Source organism: Malaclemys terrapin, chromosome 2 (genome assembly GCF_027887155.1).
Source record: "Malaclemys terrapin pileata isolate rMalTer1 chromosome 2, rMalTer1.hap1, whole genome shotgun sequence".
NCBI classification, from domain to species: domain Eukaryota; kingdom Metazoa; phylum Chordata; order Testudines; family Emydidae; genus Malaclemys; species Malaclemys terrapin.
In genome coordinates, this window is record NC_071506.1 from 41102186 (window position 1) to 41129350 (window position 27165).

The 27165-nt window shown below is 41.8% G+C and overlaps 1 protein-coding gene across 1 annotated transcript in view; it reads right to left on the reverse strand.

Annotated features, from left to right (window-relative positions):
• The window catches only part of CPQ (carboxypeptidase Q), a 281476-nt gene that overhangs the window by 166123 nt on the left and 88188 nt on the right, over positions 1–27165 (reverse strand). Inside the window, exon 4 of the mRNA XM_054019834.1 lies at positions 11508–11715. Within this exon, the coding sequence (XP_053875809.1) occupies positions 11508–11715 (208 nt within the window). The remainder of the gene's footprint in view (positions 1–11507; positions 11716–27165) is intronic.

The following is a 27165-nucleotide window of genomic DNA, read 5'->3' on the forward strand; positions in this document are numbered from 1 at the left end:
AAAGTATTACTGCAATAAAATCCCAATGTAATTCTGTCAAATGTTGTGTGGGAGTAGAAACAACAAAGGAATGGGTGGGAAGAAAAATATTACAGTGCATCTGCTTATGCTCTTACAATCAATCAGCAGGACTACAAGTCTATGCATTACTCAGATAAATTTGTTGGCCAAGAGAATAAATTCCCTCAAGGTTACATTTCAAATTCTAATGCCACAATTTTAGTAGCAGTTTGGTGTAATTTGGGAAAGGTAGGAGCTATACACTCTTCTAAACACTGGACAGTAGAGTGGAGGAGCAAAGCCCTAACAAGGAGTTGTAGGCAAAAATCTGACGTGCTTTAAAGAAAAAAAAAGAGATTGGGATGGGCAGATAGCTGAAATGTACATGTTATCAACTGTGTCTGAAACTAAGAATAAAGTTGCAAACCTCCCGCACTTACAACAAGGTATCAGAGTGAAATCAAGTACAGCAGAATGACTGCAGCACTGAGCTCAATTCACTAACATTTGAGCTCTACTTGGTGCCGGGGACGGTGGCTGTCAGGAAATCAGTTATGGCTCCTGATCCTGCCCCAGCATAGCCCTGATGTGAAAGTAACTAGAAACTGTTCTTTTGCCACTGTCCCTTAGGGACCTTATGCCAGTAGAGGAGCAGTATAGCAAAATTCCACTGTTCCACACACCCCAGCTTACTCCCAAGTAGTTTGTGCCAGTAGAGAATTCTCTTCAGCAAGGGGGAATTCTTCACTGACCATTTCCAGCCACAATTCAGACACTTTGTACCATCTGACCATTACAAAATGGCCACAATCCATTGTTTGTTACACCAATATCTATAATACTATTTGGAAAATACATTAAACAATATAAATGTTTTAATTATTATTGTCCCTTTACAACACTAGCACTGACATAAGTCAGAACTGTTTCTTACAATGATATAGATATGATGTTTCCAATATAAACTAGTTAGGGACTCAGAAACCATTCAGAATTGGAGGGCAAACTTTGCACTAGTACTTACCCAGACACATTCTTTTAACTGGTTTCAATTAGCTTTTGAATTTCAAATTGACAGTTTTGGTTTTAGATGTTTTTGCCAAGCTCTATACCATGAAATTTACCGTACTTTTTAAGTCTTAAATTAACTAGGTCCCTTTGGCAGTTTGGAAAAAAATCTTTTTGAAGCAGCCAAGTTTACAAAATTAACTTCTGTGCATCAACTGCTTGGTGTTTTAATTGTGACAACCCAACCTTCCTTTGAAATGAACTGTAGGCATGACTGTCATCACAAACCATCTTTTCCCCATAAGATCCATCATATTAAGAACACAAAAACATAAGAATGGACATAATAGGGCAGAATACTGGTCTATTTAGCCCTGTATCTTATTTTCTGACAGCAGCCACCAACCGAACAGGGCAATTTATCGAGTGATCCATCCCCTGTCTTCTTGTTCCAGATTCTCGCTGTCAGTCAAAGGTTTAGAGACACCCTGAGGGGTTTCATCCCTGACCATGTTGGTTGATAGCCCAATACTCCATGAACTTATCTAATTCTTTTTTGAACCCATTTATACTTGTGGCCTTCATAACGTCTCCTGGCAATAGGTTCCACAGGTTGACTGTGCATTTTATGAAGAAGTACTTACTTGTGGTTGTTTTAAACCTACTTGCCTATTCATTTATTGGGTGCAGGGCCGGCTCCAGGCACCAGCCTACCAAGCTTGTGCTTGGGGCGGCACCTAGAGGGGGGCGGCGCCGTGCTCCGGCTCCGGCCGCCGGGGAGAGCGGAGCCCCGGCTGGGCTCTCCGGCCTCCCCCCGGCACTCTGGCGGCCGGGGAGAGCGGAGCCACGGCAGGCTCGCTGCCCTCCACCCAGCGCTCTGGCCGCCACTCCGCCCTCCCCTCGGCGCTCTGGCTGCCGGGGAGAGCGGAGCTGCGGTGGGCTCTCCGCCCTCCTCCCAGGGCTCTGGCCGCCGGGGAGAGCGGAGCCACAGCGGGCTCGCCGCCCTCCACCCGGCACTCTGGCCGCCACTCTGCCCTCCCCCCGGCACTCTGGCCCCCGGGGAGAGCGGAGTCGCGGCAGGTTCTCTGCCCTTCTCCCGGCGCTCTGGCCGCCGGGGAGAGCGGAGCCGCGGCGGGCTCGCCGCCCTCTTCCCGGCGCTCTGGCCGCCGGGGAGAGCGGAGCTCCGGCCGGGCTCTCCGCCCTCCTCCCGGTGCTCCAGCCACTAGCGGAGCCGCGGCAGGCTCGCCGCCCTCCCCCCGGCACTCTGGCCGGTCAGGGAGAGCGGCCTGCGGCCGGGCTCGGTGCCCTCCCCTGCTGCGCTGGGGAGGGAGGCGGGGGGCGGCTGGAGGCTTTTTTGCCTGGGGTGGCAAAAAAGCCAGAGCCGGCCCTGATTGGGTGACCCTTGGTTCTTGTGTTATGAGAAGCGGTAAATAACACTTCCTCATTTACTTTCCAGGAACCCACAAGGGGAGATTTGATTTAGTCCTAAATGGTGCTCAGGCTCTGGTTTAAGAGGTGAAAGTAGCTGAACTGCGCAGTAATAGCGACCATAATGTAATTATATTTTAACATCCTTGGAGGGGGCAAAATATCAGAGAAACCAACCACAGTAGCATTTAAATATACAAAACTGGAAACATGTCACCTCAGGATGGGATGCAGAGATAAAATATCTAGACACCAAGAAGCAGTCATTAAGGGTGTCTAGATATTTTATCTCTGCATCCCATCCTGAGGTGACATGTTTCCAGTCAATATGTGGATAGTTGAAATCCCCCCAATGTTATTAGGTTTTCTGTTTTTGTAGTCTCTCTAATCAATCTGAGCATTTCACAGTCACCATCACCATCCTGATCAGGTGGTCGATAGTATATCCCTACTGCTATATTCTTATTATTCAAACGTGGAATTACTATCCATAGAGATTCTATGGTACAGTTTGCTTCATTTAAGATTTTTAGTATATTTGACTCTGTGCTTTCTTCACATATAATGCCACTCCCCTACCAGCACAACCTACTCTGTCATTTGTATATATTTTGTATCCTGATATTACAGTGTCCCATTGATTATCATTGTTCCATCAATCTTCTGTGATGCCTATTATATCAATATCCTCATTTAATACCAGGCACTCAAGTTTACCCACCTTAGTATTTAGACTTCTTGCATTTGTATACAAGAACTTATATCATTTGTCAATATTTAGTTGTCTGCCTTCATATTAAATCTGGTGACACACCAACCCACAGAAATGAAAAAATAGGGGTACCATTTATTTCGGTGGGAATTAACATGAACATAAATCTTAAAGTAAAAATTTAAAAAAAACATGATTATATTAGCTCATTTAATTACATTTTTATCTCTACTTCCTCTTGCTATTAGGTTGCTCCTTCTATGACGTGATGAATTGGCACTTTCAAAAAGCCACACCTTCTTGTGATGACTGAAATTAACTGCCAAAGTCTTGTCAGAGGGAGGTAGGGGCCAAGTCTCAGTTTACTGCTCCAGGAAAGAGGCCCAAATGGCAGTGCTTAGAAACAGTGCTTACAAACATTTTGAATATGAATGAGAAGAGTGAGAAAGCCATAGTGCAAAAGTTTAACAATGGAATCCACAACTTCATGGCAACAGAATGTCCTTACTCACATTTCTATCATATGCATGATTTGGTCTGACCAAATGGATTTCTGGAAGCCACATCAAAGGGCTAATGGATAAACATTTTGTGAGCATATTTAGAATTGATGACAGCCCATAAAACAACACTCTGAACAGGACTGTTATATACAGTCAGTGAACTTCCAGTTTCTTTCTACAAATGGTTTCTGTCCTTATATGCATGCATCTATGTATGTGTATCAGATCCGAAACACGGACATTTTTCATGTTCTTTTATTCCCTGGAGTTTTTCCCAGTATTGCAAATTGCAGGAGGAGATTGGTTTTTTTTAGTAGGGAGAGGAAGTAAGTACATAAACTGCTATTTCCCTTGTGGACAGGCTTTGTTATATTAATCATTTATTGGGAAGGAACTTCATGTTCCAGTATCTTAGCATCACTATAATTCAGGCCATTCCTAGGATTTGTCACTTAGAAAGTTCTATCTAATCTAAAATTTGGCTAAGTGGAATACAGTATTTATTAATACATTTTGTGCTTGTAATACTCAAAGTAGAGCCACACTTATTCTGTAAAAACAAAGGCACAAAAAGCAGGGTGAAGCAGTCCTGCAACTGTTATGCATGGTCCTAAATAAGCTAATGATACCCTTCTGTTATGTTGTACAGTATTTATACTAGATCACAGAATTAGGAGCCATTTAAAATGTATATTCTCTGCACTGTACCTAGACAAGCATTTTTCTCCACTTATTAACTGGAAAATCAAGTAGAATATGCATAAGTTATCAAAGGATGGGTGTGTGAGAAAGTTATGAGTTTTCTGCTTTGAAAACTTTTCAGTAGATTGACTATTTTGCAACTTCATGGTTAGTGAATTAATAACAGGCCTGTAGTTTCCTGGATCACTTTTTTCCCCCTTTCTTAAAAATAGGAATTATATTAGCAATTCTCCAGTCATAGAGTATGACTCCCCAAGTTTACAGCTTCATTACAAATCTTTGCTACTGGGCTTGCAATTTATGTGCCAGTTCCTTTAATATTCTTAGATGGAGATTATCCGGGCCCCCCGATTTAGTCCCATTAAGCTGTTTGAGTTTGACTTCCATCTCAGATGTGGTAATTTCTACCTCCACATCCTCGTTTCCATTAGCCACCCTGCCGTTACCCCCAAAATCTTCACTAGCCTCATTAAAAAACTGAGGCAAAGCATTTGTTTAGGTGTTGGGCCATGCCTAGATAATCTTTCATCTCCACCCCATTCTCAGTGTTTAGCAGTCCCACTTCGTCTTTCCTTGTTTTCTTTTTATTTATATGGCTATAGAAACTCTTACTATTGGTTTTCATTCCCTTTGCAAGGTCCAACTCTGCTTGGCTTTTGGCAGTTCTCACTTTATTCGTACACTTTCTGACCTCAAAGAGGTAACTTTCCTTGCAGATGCTTGCTCATCCAGCTTGGTCTGCAAACCTTCCCTATGAATTTTTTTTCCCCCTTGCTTGGGATGCAGGCTTCAGATAGCTTCTGCAACTTTGACTTAAAATAATTCCAAGCCTCCTCCACATTCAGATCCTTGAGTTTTTCAGTCGAGTCCACTTCCCTAACTAATTCCCTTAATTTTTTAATGTTAGCTCTTTTGAAATCAAGGACCCTTGCTGTAGATCTATTTTTGTTTATCCTTCCATTTAGTTTAAACTGAATTAACTCATGATCACTCAAACCAAGGTTGTCTTTTACAACCAGCTCTTCTATGAGGTCCTCACTACTCACTAATACCAAATCTCAAATGGCTTCACCTCTTGTTGGTTCAGTGACTATTTGGTGAAGAAATCGGCCAGCTATTACACCCAGGAAAATCTGGGCCCTACTGTTATTAGTAGCACTTGTCCTCCAAGCTATATCTGATAAATTAGTCTCCCATAATCACACAATTCCCAGTAGTATTTATTTCATTAAAAACATGAAAGAGGTCTTGTCAGGGTTCCCTCCCCACTCTAAACTCTAGGGTACAGATGTGGGGAACCACATGAATGACCGCCTAAGCTTATTTCTACCAGCTTAGGTTAAAAACGTCCCAAGGAATAAATTCCTTCCTTGCCCTTGGTATCGCTGCCACCACCAAGTGATTTAAACAAACATTCAGGAGGGCCACTTGGAGCCCTATCTCCCCCAGAATATCCCCCCAAGTCCCTACACTCCCTTTCCTGGGGAGGCTTGAGAATAATATCCTAACCAATTGGTTACAAAGTGAGCACAGATCAACCCCCCTGGGTCTTTAGGACACTGAAAAACAATCAGGTTCTTAAAAGAAGTTTATTTGAAAAAAAAAATTAAAGAGTCACCTGTAAAATCAGGATAGAAGATAACTTTACAGGGTAACAAAAAGATTCCAAACACAGAGGATTTCCCCTCTAGGCAAACTTTAAAGTTACAAAAACAGGCATAAACCTCCCTCTTAGCACAGGGAAAATTCACAAGCTAAAACAAAAGATAATCTAACATATTTCCTTGTTATTACTTACTATTTCTGTAATATTAGATGCTTAGTTCAGATATGGCTTAGAGAGATGTATTTTCCCTGGCTCCTCGCTGACCCAGAGAGAACAAAGGAACCCGAAAACAAAAACCTCCCCACACAGATTTGAAAGTATCTTCTCCCCTTATTGGTCCTTTTGGTCAGGTGCCAAGCAGGTTATCTGAGCTTCTTAACCCTTTACAGGGTAAGGAGGGATTTTATGCTACCCTTAGCTGTATGTGTATGACAGGTCTCTATTCATATCCAAACCAGATTCTGGTGGTCTGTCATACACCCCAAATACTATGGCAGGGGAACTCTAGTAGTTTTCTTCCCCAAAGTGATTTTGGACCAAACAGACTCTGTCTTATCCATTCTCACAGCTTCTTGTAACGATAGTAGATAAAGTTTTCAAACCAATATAATTTAAGTTTGTGGTGGCCCTTTAAAAAATGCTACAAATCTTTTGAGAAGATTTAATAAGCTATTATTACCTGTAACTTCATTATATAATGGATCAGGAGCACTATTACAGGTAAGGTGGTGTCATGTCATCTCCTTAAAAGTGGACTTGTTTAAGTCCTCTAAAATCAACAGGCTTCACTGTATTTCTTTGACATTTGGTGTGTCTCAGGAGGGTTCAGTGTAGGGTTAATGTTCCAAATGTGAAGTCATTTGAGCCAGGGGTTCTGGAGATAAAAGCCGCCTCCTCCCCCAGTAATTTTTAAAAACGTTTCTAGTTTGGTCAGAGCTAGAGATCAAACCATAGTAGTGATGCGGATCAAAAGGCTCTCAATCTATCAAGTTTTACCCAAGGTAGTGCATGGCACCCACTAAATATTTGGGGGACCCAAACTGAGAATGGTATTTAAGAAAATGTACATATATTACAGTGTGTATGAGCCAATATGGAAAAAAAGCCAAAGGGTTTCCATTCCTATTTTTTGCACCTTAAACTCAAATTTTATAAGTGTTCTAAAATCCAAACGGTTACTCAGATTACCTTGAAAATTGGTGTGCCTCATAGGGGTTTCAGGGTAGGTCTAGTGATCCAAATTTGAAGTCCTTTTACCAAGGGATTCCTAAGTTATTGTGCCCCTCCAAAAAACACACACCCTGTTTTCTTCTGTTGACTTGTACTGTTAAACTGAGAGGTACTAATGACTGGATGAATCACAAACATCTTGATGGCTGTGAACTCACCCTTCAATTAACGTATCTAAGGATAAATTAATCACAATCCCCCATGTAAGACAAAAGGAGTTTTGAAATGAGTGGCTGGAGGCTGCTGCAATTTGTGAGTAATGGGTGGCAATTTCATTTTGGGGGGAATGTAATCAAAGTGTTTGGGAGAAAAATTAGACATGTGAATGCTTCTTGAGAGGGGAGAACATTGGAAGTTCGAGTGAAGGAGGTATAGTACCCCCCAGCTCTGACAGTGCACCCCAACTCTCCTGCAGCACACAGCTCTGCCAGTGCACCTCAACCTCATTGCATCCCAACCTTTCTGCACGCCAACCACCCTGAAACCCATCCTTCCTGCACCTCCAGGTCTGCCAGTGCACCCTAGCCACCCTGCAGCAGCCAACCCTTCCTGAACCTCCAGGTCTGCCAGTGCACCCTAGCCACCCTGCAGCAGCCAACCCTTCCTGCACCTCCAGGTCTGCCAGTGCACCCCAACCACCCTGCAGCCCAACGCTAATTAATTTTTCCTTTTTGTCCTTTTAATAGATGGAATCCTGTAGATGAGAGTGAATGGGTTGTAAAAGGAGGCAAAGAACTTGTACATTTCAGCAATTGTGGGGTTGGCAGAGTAAAGGTACACATGTTAATGGGCATATTGGGGCATTGCTGAGTTAAGATTGCTTGGGCAACTTTAACATCACATCTCCTGGTGTTCAGAAATTTCAGTTTTGCTCAACTCAATGTTCTGCAAAGGGGCATCATACTGCCAAGCAACCTTAACCTTAAGTTAACATTTTTTCCCATTGCATTGTATTGTATTAAAGTCTAGTCCATACCACAGCTACGGTTACCAAAATCTCTAATGTACAAACATTGATACACATTACAATGCACAACATCAGACTGGCTCTGCATCATGCAGTGATCTTCACAGACAAATACATACCTTAAATTTTCTACCATAGGTGCCCAACTAGTTGCACATTTGCTAATGGTGGTGTTTTTAAGGTCCCTGCTTACTGTACAAAACATATCGCTTTAGAAGTTTTTATAATAGGGTTACCATATTTCAGCAAGCAAAAAAGAGGACAGGAGGAGCCCCGCCCTAGCCCCGCCCACTTCCCGCCCCCCCAGAACCCCCAACCCTCCCCCCGTTCCTTGTCCCCTGACTGCCCCCTCCTGGGACCCCTGCCCCTAACTGCCCCCCAGGACTCCACTCCCTATCTAAGCCTCCCTGCCTCTTGTCCCCTGACTGCCCCAACCCTTATCCACACCCCCACCCCCAGACAGACCCCTGGGACTCCCACGCCCCATCCAACCACTCCCCACCCCCTGACAGCCCCCCCCGAACTCCCAACCCATCTAAACCCCTCTGCTCCCTGTCCCCTGACTGCTCCGATCCCTCTCCGCACTCCTGCCCCCTGACAGCCCCCCCCAGAACTCCCAACCCATCTAAACCTCTCTGCTCCCTGTCCCCTGACTGCTCCGATCCCTCTCCCCACTCCTGCCCCCTGACAGCCCCCCCCAGAACTCCCAACCCATCTAAACCTCTCTGCTCCCTGTCCCCTGACTGCTCCGATCCCTCTCCCCACTCCTGCCCCCTGACAGCCTCCCCCCAGAACTCCCAGCTCCCCACCCCCCTGCTCCTTGTCCCCTGACTGCCCCTTCCTGGGACCCCTGCTCCTAACTGCCCTCCAGAACCCCACCCCTAAGCCTCCCTGTTCCTTGTCCCCTAACTGCCCCCTCCTAAGACCCCCCCCAACTGCCTCCCAGGACCCTACCCCCTACCTGTACCCTGACTGCCCAAAACTTTCTCCACCCCCCCCCAAAAGCCCCCCCCCCGTTTCTTGACTGCCCCCTCCAGAACCTTCCTGCCCCCGGTCCCCCTTACCCTGCTGCTCAGAACAGGGTGTTGGGCTCTGTGCGAGCCGAGCCGGACACGTGGCTGCGCTCCCCAGCACAACAAAACCCGGTCCCTGGCCCTGCACAGTGCTGCCGGACCGGGTTGCAGGAGAGGCCAACTCAGAATGCAGGGCGGCTCCGGCTCCTCTACAGCTGCTCAGGAGTCCAGCCCGGGATTTTTCTGCAGCCCTCCCAGCCGCTCGCTCTGCCGGGGGAGGGGGAAATCCCGGACATTGTGAGTGCTTTACAAATTCCCCCCGGACGCTATTTTTAGCGCGAAAAGGAGGACATGTCCGGGTAAATCCGGACGAATGGTAACCCTATTTTATAATATTATGTCTCCTACTGTTGATTTCTCACTCAGGTTCAGAAGGCCAAATTTGCTAATGTTTTAATGCAAAACTTTAATTGAGACTTTGGCTCATAAAAACAGCACCTTTCTGTTCCATCGAGTTTTTAATGCATTCCAAGATTCTTTGGCATAAAGTGCATCGTAAGAGTTTAATTCTATATTGTATTTGATTGCATGAATAGTTAGATGGTTCCAGTTTTTACCAGAGTAACAGTGTATCTTTGGGTGGCAAAACATGCATTAACCTCCTGTGAAAAACAAGTACTGAAAACCCGCAATGTTCACTTGTTTTATTTTCTGTTTCTTGGGTTACATTTTAAAGGTGTATATGCCACCACTCCCATTAACATCAGCAGGGAACTTGTGACTAAATCTCCACCTAGGGTTTCAAAAATCTTTGCTGCTCAGTTCAAGAACATTTCTCTTGTTGGGCTACTGAAAGAGACAGGTGAAGATAGCCACAGAGAATATACATGGGCCTTCTTCTTTAAATCTTTTAGGTTAAAATTTTTGGATATTATAATGCTTGCAGTGAAATACTATAATTTTGATATACATCAAGTATGATTCAGAAGGGTAAATACAATAGCTACTCAGAACTGTTGCTAAAAATTTATGTGACATAAATTAGGGTACAGCTAACAATTTAAGACTTAAGACTTTGTTTAGTAAGGTTGCATTTCATGTAGCTAAATTCATAACTGATGGCATATTAACCACTCAACCACAATGGCCATTGCAGAGTTTTCAGAAGCTTGATCATTTGGCAGCAAAAAGGATTACACTAACTTCTCTCTAGGGTTCCTAGCTGTCATAATTCAAAACCGTAGCTAAAGATATAACACTATTAAAGGACAAAACACTATTAAAGCAAATAAAAATATGAAACAAGTATGATTTTTAAAAGACTATGATAAAGATATAGTACTCCTATATTTCATTAAAATTGGAAAACTGAAGTTTAAAAAAGGATTCTGGCTTAGTAGCTTGATTTTAGCAGGGATTTCTAGTGCTGCCATAATTAAGGTTGCATCAGCATTTCCATTATAAATGTACAACCAAAAAAATGTATTCCATGATGTAACTTGGCATAAAAAGGCCACATCTCAGGCACAAGTTTTCTACGACCACAAATTTGGTTTGGCTGATTTTAAGCTATAAAACTGGAAATTAAAAAAATGGAGAAAGTGGAAAAAACCTTAAGATAGTAGCTTTCAATTTCAAAACAGCTAACATTTAAACTGAACTTGCAGCTAGTTAGCTAGGTTCACCAGAACATTACTCTAGTTTTACACTGGAGTAACTCCACTGAAATACTGTGGTGATCAGAACCAATTAGTTCATTAAAGAGCTAATTGTTTTTTATATTAAAAACTAGGTTAATTCAACAACTGATATTTATCTTTGCATGGGTTTACAACCTCTCTTCAAAGTATTTTGTATTTACAGGAGCACTTCATTTATTCACGCTGACTAGAAGACCTAGTGCAGATTACCAGATCAGTAAATGAACAAGGAAGTTCAAGGGCACTACATGGCCAAATGTAGTTTGTTTGTTTTTATTTTGACACACTACATATTTTCACTAGCATTAGGATTTAACCTCTGTTAACATAGTTTTGTTTTGTTTTGTTAAAGACAAATATCCACATAAGGAACGCACCACTTTCATAAAGATGAACTTGCGACATAGCTGAAAATAAAAAGGAGCAGTTAAAGTTCCATATTTTACCTGAGCTCTCTCACCTTAGAACCTAGTAGTCCTTATGCAGGTGTACCACACTCTCCCTTACACCAAGGCTGAATTTGACCTGCTGTTTTGAAAGCAAATATTAAAGCCAACATGTACAGAGTGCAATGGGCTGGCAAATGGAAGTTACTAGTTTTCAAATATGAGTCACTCTTTTTCCAGATTCACACTAACCTGTTCTGGGTACTTGCTCCCAACTATTTCTGCCACAGTGTTAAAGGAACCAGTATCGGGATAGGTCTTGGCTTCCATCTTCAGGGTCACAACAATCCTGGTGCCTCGGGAAGACATCCGTGCCATCATTTCGGCATCTTCCACTGAAATACAAGCTGTAGGAATCTTCGGCACGTCAGATTGGTACTGCTGCCACCCAGTGTGAGGGCTACAACAACAACAAAGACTGCATTAATGATCTAATTTTGCAGGTTATTTTAACTAGTCTAGGGTTATTAACATAGCATGTTTTGTGTAATTAATTATTAGTAAATAAAACTATATTCACTGGCAGATAAGGTTGCAGCAGGGCACACCCCATTCACCCAAAAGCTTAAGACTAGAAATAAGAAGTTGAGGGGAAAGACTGATGTATTCCTTTCCACCTTCATATTGTCTACAACACTATTGATGATGCATTCCAACCCTCCTTAAGACTTTCACTTTCCCCTCCAACAGATATCCAAAAGCTCTACATACTCCAACTTAGACTCATAAACTCATAGACTTTAAGGTCAGAAGGGACCATTATGATCATCTAGTCTGACCTCCCGCATGATGCAGGCCACAAAGCCGTCCCAACCCTTTCCTTTGACTCTGCTGTTGAAGTCCCCAGATCCTGTGGTTTAGAGACTTCAATTAGCAGAGAATCCTCCAGCTAGCGATCCCTGCCCCATGCTGCGGAGGAAGGCGAAAAACCTCCAGGGCCTCTGCCAATCTACCCTGGAGGAAAATTCCTTCCCGACCCCAAATATGGCGATCAGTAGAACCCCGAGCATGTAGGCAAGATTCTCCAGCCAGACCCTCATAGGCCATTATACTATTTACCAGCAATGGCATGCTGTTCCTTTGACTAAAATCATGTTATCCCATTAAACCATTCTCTCCATAAACTTATCTAGCTTAATCTTAAAACCAGACAGGTCCTTCGCCCCCACCGTTTCCCTCGGAAGGCTGTTCCAATATTTCACCCCTCCGACGGTCATAAACCTTCGTCTAATTTCAAGCCTAAACTTCCCCACGGCCAGTTTATATCCATTCGTTCTCGTGTCCACATTAGTACTGAGCTGGAATAATTCCTCTCCCTCCCTGGTATTTATTCCTCTGATATATTTAAAGAGAGCAATCATATCCCCCCTCAGCCTTCGTTTGGTCAGGCTAAACAACCCAAGCTCCTCGAGTCTCCTTTCATACGACAGGTTTTCCATTCCTCTGATCATCCTAGTGGCCCTTCTCTGTACCTTCATCAAACTTGTACTCTAACACAAAACCTTAACAGTAACGTCGTATACTTTCATAACCATTGTATCAACAGATCAGCACATCTGACTGTCTCACATTCGTTCACTTGGGAAGTTATTCTGTCTTAACTAGTGTGGCAGAATTCAATTTAAATGATAAATGTTGGCTAACATCGATTTCAGCTGACACACTGAAATTGATGAAAAAAATCCATCTGTAAAGGTCAGGTGAGCACAGCTTTCTCCCCGCACCTTGTGCCTGCAGGGATCAGGTGTCACTAGCCCTGTGGAACCTTCTGCAGGAATGAGTGAATAGGGCTGTGATAGTAGTGCTGCAGAGGACTCCCTGAACAACCACAGGGCCGGCAACTCCTGATCCCTACAAGCACAAGGAAGGCTGTGGTCCTGGTGAGACAGAGTGGAGAACCCCAGCCAGGACTACACGGAGGAGGATCCCTAGACTGTGGGGGAGGCCATTCCACTGCTGAAGGGATTCCTACCCAGGCAGGAACTGTTCAGCAGCCGAGGGCTTGTTCTTCTCCTTGCAGCCTGTCTGGGGGTCTCTGCTCTGCCAGGTCAGGACCACAGACTCTCCCACACCTTGTGTCTCAGTGTCTGGGGCCTCAGCCATGCAGGGAGCCCCTTGCCGCCCCACGGTCAATGCTGGGAACCCCTGGCCGCCACCTATCAGTGCTGCCCTAACCCCAACCCTACCCCTTCTTAATTTCCCACAACTGTAAAAATAAAAAGTTAAATGTTTTTAAACATATATAAAAATTGATATTAAATCACCAAATTGCAAAGAAATAAAAAAAATAGTATTCTGCCAAGGCTAGTCTTAACACTGCCAAGGTCACTGTGACCCATAGATCTTTGATGCCAACTGACTGGCAGTAGGATGACCAGATGTCCCGATTTTATAGGGACAGTCCTGATTTTTGGGTCTTTTTCTTATATAGGCTCCTATTACCGCCCCCCACTCCTGTCCCAACTTTTTACATTTGCTGACTGGTCACCCTAACTGGCAGAGGGCACAGAGGGTTTTACAGGGATCCCCTGGGTCAGATATATGCATAATAGTTCACTGGAAGGTGTCATGTGAGGTCACTATCGAGAGCCAGTAGCCCACTAATTGTCATAATCGTTGAGAAATGGATGTACGGATAATACCTATGGAGTTATGCATCTATACTAAAATGTGTGTGTTCTTAAGGTCTTGGAGTTAAGGCAGGCCACCAGGAGGTGATCTACCTTGGAAATGTTCCTTTCAGACAGGAGGTAGCAGACACCTAACTCCTGATCTGGTAATTTGTGTATGGGATGTCTCATGATGCAGGCCTACTTGCATACTGAGCCAGAGAAGAAGAGGTTGAGAAATCTACAAGATGAAACCAACAACAGGAGGTGTCCTGTTTGTGAATAAAGACAAAGGATGGAACTTGCACATCTTGTGGAGGGAGCAAAGGAACATTCTGGGTCCTTCACCTAGGAGGCAACCTGACAACGTGTCTCATGAAAGGAGGATCTCAGCCAACCTAGCTGTAAAGCACTGCAAGGATTTTGGTCAGCGTTACTCTACAAGATATGAGAGTATCTAGCTAGTTAAGTCTAGGCTCTAGAATGAGTTGATTTTCTTTTATCTGTAACCATTTGTTTCCAATACTTTTACTTGCTATTACTTAGATCTCTGTGCTTTCTTACATAAACTTGTTTCACAGATCTAATTGCTGTGTGTTAAGTGGCCTGGGTATCTGAGGCCGAACCGTTAAGCTGGGGTGCACGGTTTCTTTGTAAGTAGTGAATCTGTGAATAGTGTAAGTGTCCAGTGCACCAGGGGCTGAACACTCCAGGGGGATGCTTGGAGGTCTCGAGGCTTTGAATGTGCCCATTGCTAACCTGCGCACCCAGATAACATGGGTATAAATAGCAGTGTAGACAGTGAGGCACTGCTTAGGCGAGTACAGACACACCAGAACACAGCCCTCTATGTGCCCAAGCAGCGCCTCCCACATCTACAGTCAGCAATGTAGTGTCCCGCTGCTGGAGCCCTTCCATACCACAGTGAAAGGCTCCAGATGTGGGGAAAGGCTCCGCAGCTCACCACCGCTGGAGCCTTCCCCTGCCACAGTGAAAGACTCTGGCAGCACAGAGCATTCTACATGCCACCAGTGAGGCCAATGGGGGCCTAGAGGAGAGTGCTTGTATTGCTTGTGGAGCATGGGAGCTGACCTCCGGCAGGCACAAACAAGGCTTTCTCACATTAAGGGCAGGTAATAGCGAGGTGCCCGATAATCCTGAGTACCCACAGGAAGCACAAGTCACTGCTAAAGCTTTGCGTTAGAGTGCGTTACAGTGGTTTCTTAAATATTGGAGGATTCGCAACTTGATGACTACTACACCAGGAAGAAAAGTGGAAAAGTCTCAAGTTGCAGTGGGGGAGGTTTAGATTGGATATTAGGAAAAACTTTTTCCCTAGGAGGGTGGTGAAGCACTGGAATGGGTTACCTAGGGAGGTGGTGGAATCTCCTTCCTTAGAAGTTTTTAAGGTCAGGCTTGACAAAGCCCTGGCTGGGATGATTTAGTTGGGGATTGGTACTGCTTTGAGCAGGGGGTTGGACTAGATGACCTCTGCTAGTCTGCTATTCCTTAATTTTTGAGTGATTAACTATGTAATCTTAATAATGTTCTTTTAATGTAGCGTTTTTGCATGTATAATATAAAATGGCCTGGGAAAGATATCATTTTATTATATGGACTTCAAGTTAGACCGCCACATCAGCAGCAAAACCTGGCTCTGGTCTTGGCAGAATGCTTGTCTACTTCACTTTTCATAAGCATCATATTAACAACATTATTGCAAATGGCAGCATGAACTCAACTCATTTATAAAGCAAAAGTAGTTCAACAAAAAATGTCAAATTAGACAAAACAATTACAAATTCTCACACAATACACCCTAAATTTTGCATACAATGTAAGCAATAAAATACTTTCACTTAGATATTTGCTGACCAAACAGTGCAAACACACAAAACCAAATTCTGGACTCATGTAACAAGGAATAGCTCCACTGAAGTGCCTGTTTACATCAGCGTTAAATTTGCTCAAAGTTTTCAAAAAACAGGATGAGATCTTATTTTGTCTCATGCCACTGCTGATTTTTTAATATACAAAATAGAACCAGGCAATAGAGTCATTATGGACCAAAACTGTACATCAATAACTAGAGCTTTTAGCACTTTATATTTCAGATGTATTTGGGAATTCCCAAATTTCAAAGAAGCCATTTGAAGCAATGTGCTTAGTGGTCCCTATTTATGACTATTTGTCACACAATTATACAGTGCTGACTGGAATGACAAATATTAACATTGCAGTGAGACCCTGCCATGACTATTAGGCAAGATTCTGGAGAGGCTGAAAACTTTGAAGCGAACTCTTGTTTTTATGAACTTTCTAACTAGTGAGGTAAGGTTGGAAGGACAGATTTTATTGCTGCTTTCAAACCAGATCATGGACATACATACTGACCATTTTCTGCGTAGTATATATATAGATATATATATTTTGCATGTTAAAAATGCCTCACTCTTGGAAAGGTTAGTACTGTGTTTAGCAATTAAGCATGCAATTTGTAAGAGTCGAGTATGTTTACATGAAACTAATCTCACACATTTAGCAAGAATTCAGGAGAGAAATGCTACTTTCTCAAATTCTTCCAGACTGGATAAAAACACTAGAAAATACTATTGAGGAAAAAAATTCCAATGGCTAGGGAATGAAGTTGATTACTTGGACAGATCTTTCCAATGTTTCTCATATGAGTCTATAAAAAAGCCTCTTGCAATCTAGACAACATTAATGAAACACACTACACTGATAACACTGTGCCTTTAGAACAAACATTTAAGGAACACCATCAATTTTAGAAAGAACTAATGTAGTTTTAGTATTAGAGGTATTGAGGCCCCCTTCCCCAACCAAATTTTTTTACCTTTCTAATCACATTTTCCTATTTCTTTTAAAATGTTTTTATGCCACAATGGGGATAAGAGACCTGCACAAATACGAGGGGAGACTGACTGTCTTTAGTGACTAAACACACATTGCTGTAAAATGCACAATTATTGGTCCTCAAGATTTTTTGAGCTACAATAATCTTCATTAGCAAGAGAGGGTCTGGTGGCACCTTTAAGACTAACAGAAGTATTGGAGCATAAGCTTTCGTGGGTGAATGCCCACGAAAGCTTATGCTCCAATACTTCTGTTAGTCTTAAAGGTGCCACAGGAAGTGGGCATTCACCCACGAAAGCTTATGCTCCAATACTTCTGTTAGTCTTAAAGGTGCCACAAGACCCTTTGTTGCTTTTTACAGATTCAGACTAACACGGCTACCACTCTGATACTTAATAATCTTCATTGTTACTTGTAACTATAGTGAGTACAAAATTTTCAAACAGAACTGGGATATGTAAGTTGATGGTGTCCTTTTCAATTAGTTTAGTAGTTTCCGCCGAAAGGGCTCAAAATACTATTCAAAACTATGGTCCTGATTCAGCAGAGCATGTTTCAATACTTTGCTGAATCGGACCCTACCATCCCAGTTCCGCAGCCCTATTAGGTCAAAACTCTGTATTCAGTTGAAAAGATTAAACTAAGTTAATAGTATTTTGCCTAAGTAATAACAGCAGTGTTGTGTCCTATATGCAAAGGGAGACACTTCACCCACCACTAAATTTCAGCCATCTGAATGTGAGGCAGCACGATGTACAACAAGGAAGCAAGAACGTATTTTGGCCAAAGTGCTTAGGTAAATCCCTGATCTTACAAGAAATGCCACAGGGTCTCATAGGTCCATGTAGAGCTAACGTGATTTCAATTTAAGTTCTCATCTGAAAAGATGTACACAGTTACATTACAGGGGACCGGTGGTGCAAGTAGAATTCATTTCTTACCAGTACACGGCACCAGCTAAAGTAGGGGGCACGTGACCTCCCAACATGACTCCTCCATGCCCCGCCCCCAGCCTGGGGCTCCACGCTCTCTCTCTGCCCCCCCCCCCATGATCCATCCCACATTGCCGGGGGGGCGGCCCCTCTGGCCTCCTCCCGCTGCGCCAGAGACTTCTGAACCGCTGGGTTCTCTGGAATCACAGCGGTAAAAGGAGCAGTCCCACCCCCAGCCCTGTCCTCCTGCAGGGCTGCTGTACAGACCCCAGACAGGACTCAGGAGACACAGCTGCATTGAAGGGCTGGGGGCGGTACAGCTCCTCCTGTGTCTCTTCCTGTGTCTTTCCGATATGGAGTACGGGCTATAAATATCTTACTAGTACGGCGTGCTGGACTGTACTACCCTACTTGTAACACTGCATGGGACTCAGTACTTTGGAATAATAGAAAGATGGCAGAATCCAGATTGATGGCCAAAGGAGTCTGTGTTTAATGTACTATACCATCCTCTCTGGGTAGGATATACTCATTTTGACTCATTAGCCCAGACCTTGCATAATTATTTCTGTTTTGTCCTTTACCATACTGTAATGTCACAAAAAATAATACATTTTAAAAGTATGAGCAGACATAAAAAACACATTTTCAAATAATAACAATTTTCAGCTACAGTGCTAGAAATTATGTTTAATATTTTGTGGTGTGTTTGGGGCTTTACTCGGGATGCTGATGATGAGAGTTTCCAAAAAATAACCGAGATGAAAGATAAGTGACAACTCCCCTTATATCTATTCACATTCTGAGAAAGCACGCAGTGCAACAAGTGATACAAAATCAAGAACCATTTCAAAACCCTCACATTTTAATGAATCCATTCACCTGGGTTTCCTGGCAGCATTGTTTCTTAGCACCGATAGGCAGCATACACTGCACTGTCATAATTCAGTTTTATCACCACCTGTATTGATTTTTCTTCTACTGTGATTTCCCAAATGTTCAACTAAAAACTAAAAGCATATTTGTTTCTCCAATATAAATAGTGATTACATTTCCTTCAGATGCTCCATCCTAGAAGTTGCTCTGTAAGCGTGACTAAAGTTTCTAGATGACAAATTAAGATGTATACACCCTAGAGCCTCATGGGTACTCTAACATTTTCAGGTAAAGTTAACCTTGGCTACATCCACAAGCTATTTTCTCCACTGTTAAATTTTTTTTAGATGGGAACCATTAGCTTTTTCAACTAACTTCTGTGTTGCTGAGAATTATTTTTTTTAAAGCAGCAGAGTACGCATAACAAGCTTAATTTGCTGTTGGCAGACAAGAAATCCCCTGGCAAGCAACTAGCTCAATTAGTATCATACTCTGCTACTGTCTCAAAAGGTGCAAGTTACGGACTCTAAGCATCATCAACCTGAAAATGAGGCAATGCCACAGTGCTGTATACTCCCAATCCTAGATCAAACATATTGTTAGACTGGAAGGTGTTAATGGCTACCATCAAGCAAATCTTTGATTAGTAGTCGACCACAAAGCTGGTTAAAGTCAATGGGTGTGCAAAGCATGCTTCATTCAGGTTAAATGGAAGGAGCAATTAAACCCCTTTTACATAGTGGTAGCTGAAAAAGTACAAGCCACCACCCAAGGCACTGGGCTATCTGGCAAGATTTGTGCAGAGATGCATAGATAAAACTAGAAGGGGACACTGATCATCTAGTCTTGTCTCCTGTATAACACAGGCCATAGGACTTCCCTGAATTAATTCCTGTTTGATCTAGAGCATATCTTCTAGAAAAACTTGATTTAAAAATGGCCAGTGATAGAGAATCCACCACAATCCTTGGTAAATTGTGGTAAGAGCAAGACCCAACACAGGAAGGGTTTCCCTGGAACTGACTGCAAATGCAGGGGTTACGGGATGGTTAAGCAAGCTGTGCATGTGAGGCAGAAAGCAGAGAAAGTCAGGAGACTGGCAGAGAAGTGAGTTGTGAGAATGGTCCTGAGAAGGAAAAGAGAGACTGAGCTTCCTGGAGCACAGAACTCACTGGAAATGCAAGTTTGGAAGCTGGGAGCAAGAAAATGGTATGCTGTTTGTTTCTATTGTGTTAAGGGAAATGAGACTCTGGGTACATTCTTTGTAAATAAACAAGATTGCACCACAGAAAGTACCTGACTATCATCAATTTCTTCTCATAATGGAAACAACCTGGCAATGCCATGAATATTGACTAACTGAGAGGCAACAGTATTAAACAAAACCAGACTAACACCAATTCTTGAAACTTCCTACTTGTAGGTAGGCAACACTCACCTTCAACTTGATCCACTACCATATATCCTTTATCTTAGTTTATTATTCATCAGCAAGTCCTATCAATGTGACAGTGCTCTCATCCAATGGAAAAATAGGAATTATTTTTGTAAGAGTCTATGGTACATTAACTCCTGCAGCACTTAGATACCACTATGATAGGTGCTTTTTTGATAGATTACTATAAGTCCTGAGATGCTAGATCTATCCAGTTAATTTCTTTTTTGTAGTTAGAATTGGTAGATGAAGGTAAGTGCATCTAGCAAGATTTGTCCTTTACAAACCTAATAAAAGTAGTATAAAGTCATGCTTTTCACTCAGTATATGCATGAGCATCCTGAACAGTTGACAAGAATGAGCTAAGAAAAAAACAAAAAATGAAAGAATTAAAAAAAAATCCAAATACATACCAATTCATGAGATGCTTGAGTGTTAAGGAAACTAGCAGAGGAAATTCAGGAGGCTCTGACAATAATTTTCACTACATAAGTGTAAGGAAATAGAACTAGAAAAAGACAGACATGGCACATATCAAAAGAATGGTAGAAAGGGAAAAAAAACAAAAGAACAAAAAAGAAAAAGAAAAAGAAATTGCCATTCAATTAGTCTGCTGTCCATTCTGGGTAAAATAGACCAATATGGAGTCACTAAAGGATGGGGAAGAACAGATGTACTGCTGCAGTGCTCCTTGCAGAAGTCAGTTCTGACAATTTGTTTTGGAGTATTTGACCTTCCACAGCCCATTACTTTGTTTCTTGATTGCTAATCCTTATCTCCAAGAGCAACAAAATGCCCAAGAAACAAGCTTCATAGAAAGCACTGTTTCAAACTTCAATCAGATGCTGCCAAAGAAAATGCCTCTCAAGTCAAGGCCTTATAATATCATACTCTAGGTGGAAGGGTAGATGTGTCTTTACAAAAACTCCACTAAAATTGTAGAACAGGGGTTGGCAACCTTTCAAAACTGGTGTGCCGAGTCTTCATTTATTCACTCTAATTTAAGGTTTCGCGTGCCAGTAATACATTTTAATGTTTTTAGAAGGTCTCTTTCTATAAATATATAACTAAACTACTGTTGTATGTAAAGTAAATAAGGTTTTTAAAACGTTTAGGAAACTTCATTTAAAATTAAATTAAAATGCAGAGCCCACCGGACCAGTGGCCAGGATCCGGGCAGTGTGAGTGCTACTGAAAATCAGCTCGTGTGCCGCCTTTGGCGCACGTGCCATAGATTGCCTATCCTGTTGGAGAAGGAAACAAACTGATGGCATGAACACTAGAATGTTTACAATAATTTATTTCAGCCATTATACACACAACTATATGAAAAACATTCAGATTGCAAAGTCAAGCACTCAGAAGTTAGGAAATGCCAGAATTAAGGTTGCCTGTACCACTTCAATTCAGCACCTTTCTGTACATGCATTGTGATATAGTCTAATTATATGATCACATACTATTTTTTTCACAGGACCCTACCCTCATTCAATATGGCAGTCCCACAGAAATTAGTGATAAAACAGCTGGCCTGGAACTTTACACAAAGGGGCATGATGATGATGATGATGATTAGTGAGTTAATTAAAAAAAAATCTTGAGAAGAATGAGTTGCAAGTTAGTTGCGTATTCCCATAGCAAGTACATCAGTTCTCATTGATAGGATCATACCCTTTTAGTGCCTGCAGTTCTCCATTACAGATCCTGCATTTTGTGAGGGATGGAAGGTGCAGAAAACAAACACACAGTAATGATAACCCAGAAAAGACCTGACCTAATACTGGGCATGCATAGGGTGCATCTGTCAAAACAACAGAATTTCAGTAAATTAAACAGCAAAATCTGAAGTGTGGAATGCAAGAGAAGCAAGAAAGACCAACTCCCAGCCTGCAGGTTCTCTGCAGACTGCTCCAACCCACAGGCAATCAATCTCAGTTCCTCCTACAGGCAAGGCTAACTATCCAATCCGGGATCCCCTTGTAAAAGGGAGCCCGCTCACTGGCTATATGCATCCCATGGAGAATGGCCTATGTTCTCTCAAACCCCCAACCCCAGAAACATGTCCTGGCTAGAATGGCCTAAGTGTCATGTTATGCAACAATAGAGATAGCCAATTGTTCCCATAAAAGCATTTTTCTTTGAGAAATGTCCTTTTTAAAAAAACCTCAAAGATGTTCAAGGTAAAAATAGAAAAAAATAATTGATTTCTTTTTTAGAACATTTGACAGAGATTCTGAGAGAAAAGTTTTGCTTGCTAGTTGTGTGTGTGTGTGTGTGTGTGTATGTGTGTGTGCACGCGCATGTTCAGTAGTCACCATTTCTCATGTGGGCTACAGGGGGAGCTTTTTCATTTATTTGTTAATTTTTCTATATTTACTGAATTTGGGGGTTATTTCTACCTTGGTTTTTGTCAGGTTTGATTTGTCAGCTTAGTGACACAATGGGATTTTTACAAAACCAAAAATCTTCATAACTGAAAAATACAATTTTTTTAAAAAATTGATGAAATTGTAACAGAAAATTTCAAAACCTAACAAAAATACTTTTGTATATTTTTTGACCAGTCTCAATCAGTAGGTCTGCTCTGTATATACACACTGAGTCTTATCTGCTGAGTTCAGAGCACAAAAATAAGCTTTTACTATTTTTTATTCCCATTAGCACTACAGAACAACGATGGGAGAGAAAGATCTGGTTTCTTTTCTTACATGTTCAGATTTGCTAATAAATTCTAGTTGAAGGCCCCACTTTTGCCTCCATTTATAAAACTGTGAAGATGTTAATATGTTGATAGTTGTTCCCCAGTTCCCAAACATGTGGCATTTCCCCACAATGCACTTTGATCGCAGCAGATTACTGGTTGCTAAAATAAATAATAAGACTCTTGTACTACCATGTGCGAAGGTAATGTTTCCTGTTATCAGGGACAGATTACTCACTTTGTACTGTATGTTACATAACCCTTTCAAGATTATTTTGAACATTTAATTGATGCAGTATCTGTGAAAGTATTTGGAAAATCCTAATAAACAGTATGAGACACTCAGGGCCAGATCTCATAAGCCTTAAGCAGGCAAATGTTTCATTGAAAAAAGAGTAGGGTGTCAGTTCCTCTACCACATGAATTCCATTATGATTAAGATTTGGGAAGCATACATGTATCCAACACTATATGTTCATTAAAATTAGGCTCTGCCAAACAAATCTAACAGCTTTGATGTAATTATTGATTTACTAGACCAAGGGAATGCAGTGAATACATATTTGTACTTCTCTAAAGCATTTTCTTTAGTGCCACATACCCAAAGGAATTATATAATAACCAGATAGATTTTTTAAAAGCTACAGCATAGATTAGATATGGTTTGACAAACAAAGAGCAGAGAGCAATTATCAATGGTAAAGCTGCCAAACGGGAACCATATCACATGGAGTCAGTACAGGAACTGTAAGGACTGTTGTACCAGGGAGGAAGAAAAATCTTCACAACCCAATTCAGTCTTCAATATAAAATGGAAGTTCACATCAGCCATACTTCAGATCATGCTTTCTGCATCTTATGGTCATTAGGATGATCTTCCAGCAGTGACAGTACCTTAAGGGAGTCAGTTAAGTAATACACCTGTTTGGCCTTCTTAGTATCCTATCATGAGCTACCCCAGTCTTCTTCCTCCTGAATTTATATCTCTACCACCCTCTGGGAATGCAGCTGCCTGCTGAAAGTTACCCTCCCTGGGTATACAAACAGTGGGATTCTGAGGGGAATGCTGCTGACAGACTTAACTGTCCAGCAGCTGTGAGGCTTCTGTCTGTACTTTTTGTTTGTTTACCTCTTGGCCTTCCAAGGCCTAATGCAGGATCCTTGTTTATATCTTCAGTGACCCCACACAGGAGAACAGATTAAAAAACCTGTGTGAAAAAATGTCAATCATACACCTCGAAGAAAGATAAACAGAACTCAACTGCGTCACATCTTCAGTATCTGGATGGCAGAGAATTTGACAAAAACTAACAACATAGGCTAACAACATGTAAGAAAACTAAACGTAAGCTAGCTAGAAGACTTAACTATTATCACACAGGGTCCTCAGTACCATCTTCATTTAACAAAGTTCACTACTATGGATAGGAGGCAACCATGTTACAAAAACATGGATAGAGAAAACACAGCTTCCACCACATAGGGACCCATTCCTATGTTCTCACGTGCAGATTTGCACTAGGGTTGTGGATAACGCTAGCCAATGGCGGGAAGTGGTTTGGTCAAGGTTTCCTATAGTAAAGCATATAGGCACTAACAGGAGGAGATTTGGCATCTGAATCCCCCTGTTGTATGGTATAGAGTATTGAGGGGAGGGTCAGATAAGGTATCCCACCCTCTTGAAAGATGGGAGAATGGGCCGCTTTCAAAGAACTGACAGGAAAGTAGATTAGCTTGGTGCCACTGAAGGAACTGATAGGAAAGGGGGTTCCACTTTGCTGAGAGACAAACCCCTCCAATCAGAACAATTCAAAAGGTAAATAGAGGGTAAATGAGAGAAAAGGGGCTATGGCGGTCTGGTTGTTGGGGGGTTGTCTCTGAGGTGGAAAATGAATGGGGTTTTTCCTCTCCCCTCCTCTATCCACACTGAACACCATTCAGAGCGGCATTCACTGTCAGTGCCTCTTCATAAGCACTGCAGTGCAGATGCATAAACCCATGTTATGCAGAAACACACTCAGGAACAATTTTAGCTAACATGTTTGGTAATGTGGGCAGGGCCCAGTGGAGATATAATTATAGTCTAGAAACAGTAGACTCAGTGGCACATGAGTGCAGTCTAAAAATCCTTAAAGGTAACAATATAAATGAAGGAAAGGAATTCTTCAGTCTCAGAAGATGCCAGGAGAAAGAACAATATCCTAACACTGAAGGAAAAGGTTTAGGCTAGGTAACAGGAAAAGTCCTTAAGAATAAGAACTATGCAGTGGAACAGGCTACCAAGCATCCAAGGCATCATCACTGCAGATATTTAACAAGGGGAAGTACAGCCATTAGTGGGAATAATAGAGCAAATGTACAAAATATACACAAGACTAGATAATTCAGTGATCTTGTATGCCCTGCTATGTATGGGTTTAATCCTGATTCTACTGACATCCAGGAGAAAATATTCATTGACTTCAGTGGAAGCAAAGATCAGATCTCATAAATTCTATGTTTCGATGAGCAGCCAGAAGGAAGAACAAGTGTTTGAAGTTACAGGTTGGAAACTGAAGATCTAGTTCCACTAATAAGTGGCCCTTCATGCCTACATTAATATCCAATATCTCACCAAGCAGTAAACAAAACAAAAACAGCAACCAGAACCTCATCCAGTAGGCTGCTTTCTTTTGTGAAAAGACAATCCAATTACAAACATCTCTGTTTTGTAAATGCATCCCACACTGATATATACTTTCATTTCTATGGAATATTAAACTCATTTTTGTTCTATTTAGCAAGAAAAAAATCCCAGCAAAATTCTCTATATTAAGCTAAAGAATCTTCAGTATAAGAGAATGACATGTATTCTAATAAAAAAAATGAATTATAGGAGTGTGTGCCATTAATTGCCCCTCAAAGAGTAAACTTCAGTAGATCCATGTTAAGAGCACTAACTCAATTATTAGGTAGTTCATGTAAGGTAGAGTGAAATAAATGCTTGAATGATCATCAATATTTGCTCAAAGTGATAAAAGTATGTAGCACTGCATGTTACATTTATTTGACAAGCTTGTTCTTCAATAAAGAGATAAGTTATTCAGTGGTAATAGGCAGGGAAACTTATATCTCACTAAAGTATATAATAATATAATATAATAATATATGGAGATATACCTATCTCCAAGAACTGGAAGGGACCCTGAAAGGTCATTGAGTCCAGCCCCCTGCCTTCACTAGCAGGACCAAATACTGATTTTGCTCCAGATCCCTAAGTGGCCCCCTCAAGGATTGAACTCACAACCCTGGGTTTAGCAGGCCAATGCTCAAACCACTGAATTATCCCTCCCCCTGCCTGTTACATATATATATGTTACATCTAGATAAAATGATTGAATCTAGAAACAGCGTTTTTCCCTTCTATTGTCACTTTTCAAAGTCCAAACCTTGAAATCTATTGTAAATAAAAAAAGTTCCTTTTAGATGCAAGCCTTTTGTTTAAAGCCTATTATAGTATTACATTAACTTTCTTTATAATACTAGCATATCGTCAGCAGTGAGGAAGGATGGCAGGCAGAACAAAGTAAAAAAAAAAAGTTCAATCGCCAGTCTGAACGAGCACCACATTCTCCCTTTCACTGAAAGAAGGCACCTGGTTTCATAGAACTATTGAAGTTTCCTTCTTGTTATTTTCTTGGGAGTTGGAGGACAGGATTTTGCTCCTAAAATTTTGACATTCTAAACTAGATGAAGATCCAGAGATCTCCTCATAGCAGCATAGTTCCTCCAGTGAGCTTGTTATGGGCTTAAGCAAAGACTGGGAAATGCAGAAAGGTTTTATAGTAAAAGTGACAGAAAGGAGAAAGATTCCTCAGGAATGTCCTGTGAGTATTCTGGCGATCAATTTGGGATCTATAGAAGACAGGAAATTCCCTGGCAGTTTCATTGTGAATCAGATTTGGGGACTTTCTGGAAAATGTGTTCAAAGCCTTGAAAACTAGGACATTGTGAGAACTACAAAGATATATAGAATAAACCTGAAAGTTTCTTCTTCTGAGGCAGAGATTTTCTTCAATAGGTGGAAATGGTAGGTGCACTAAGTAACTGTTTGGCTGAGGAATTGCCACTTCCACAACCTGAGCCACAGATGTCTCCTGAGTACTATGTTTGGGCCAGAGGGTTTAGAAACAAACCAAAAAGTCAATGCTTACCCGAAACAAGAGGTACAACAGCAGATACTTTCTGCAACATGGATCCGAGCTTTCATTTTCAGCGATAAAGAATATAGTTATGTAACAGGATCATTTGTCCATGATGAGAAACCCCTGCAAAGCATTTAGATGGCTAGAGAAAACATCTCAATATTTCATTTTAAGAAACACTCTGCTGTAAGCAGAAGTCTGCAGACTCCCTCTCACAAGAAAGACAACAGCAGCAC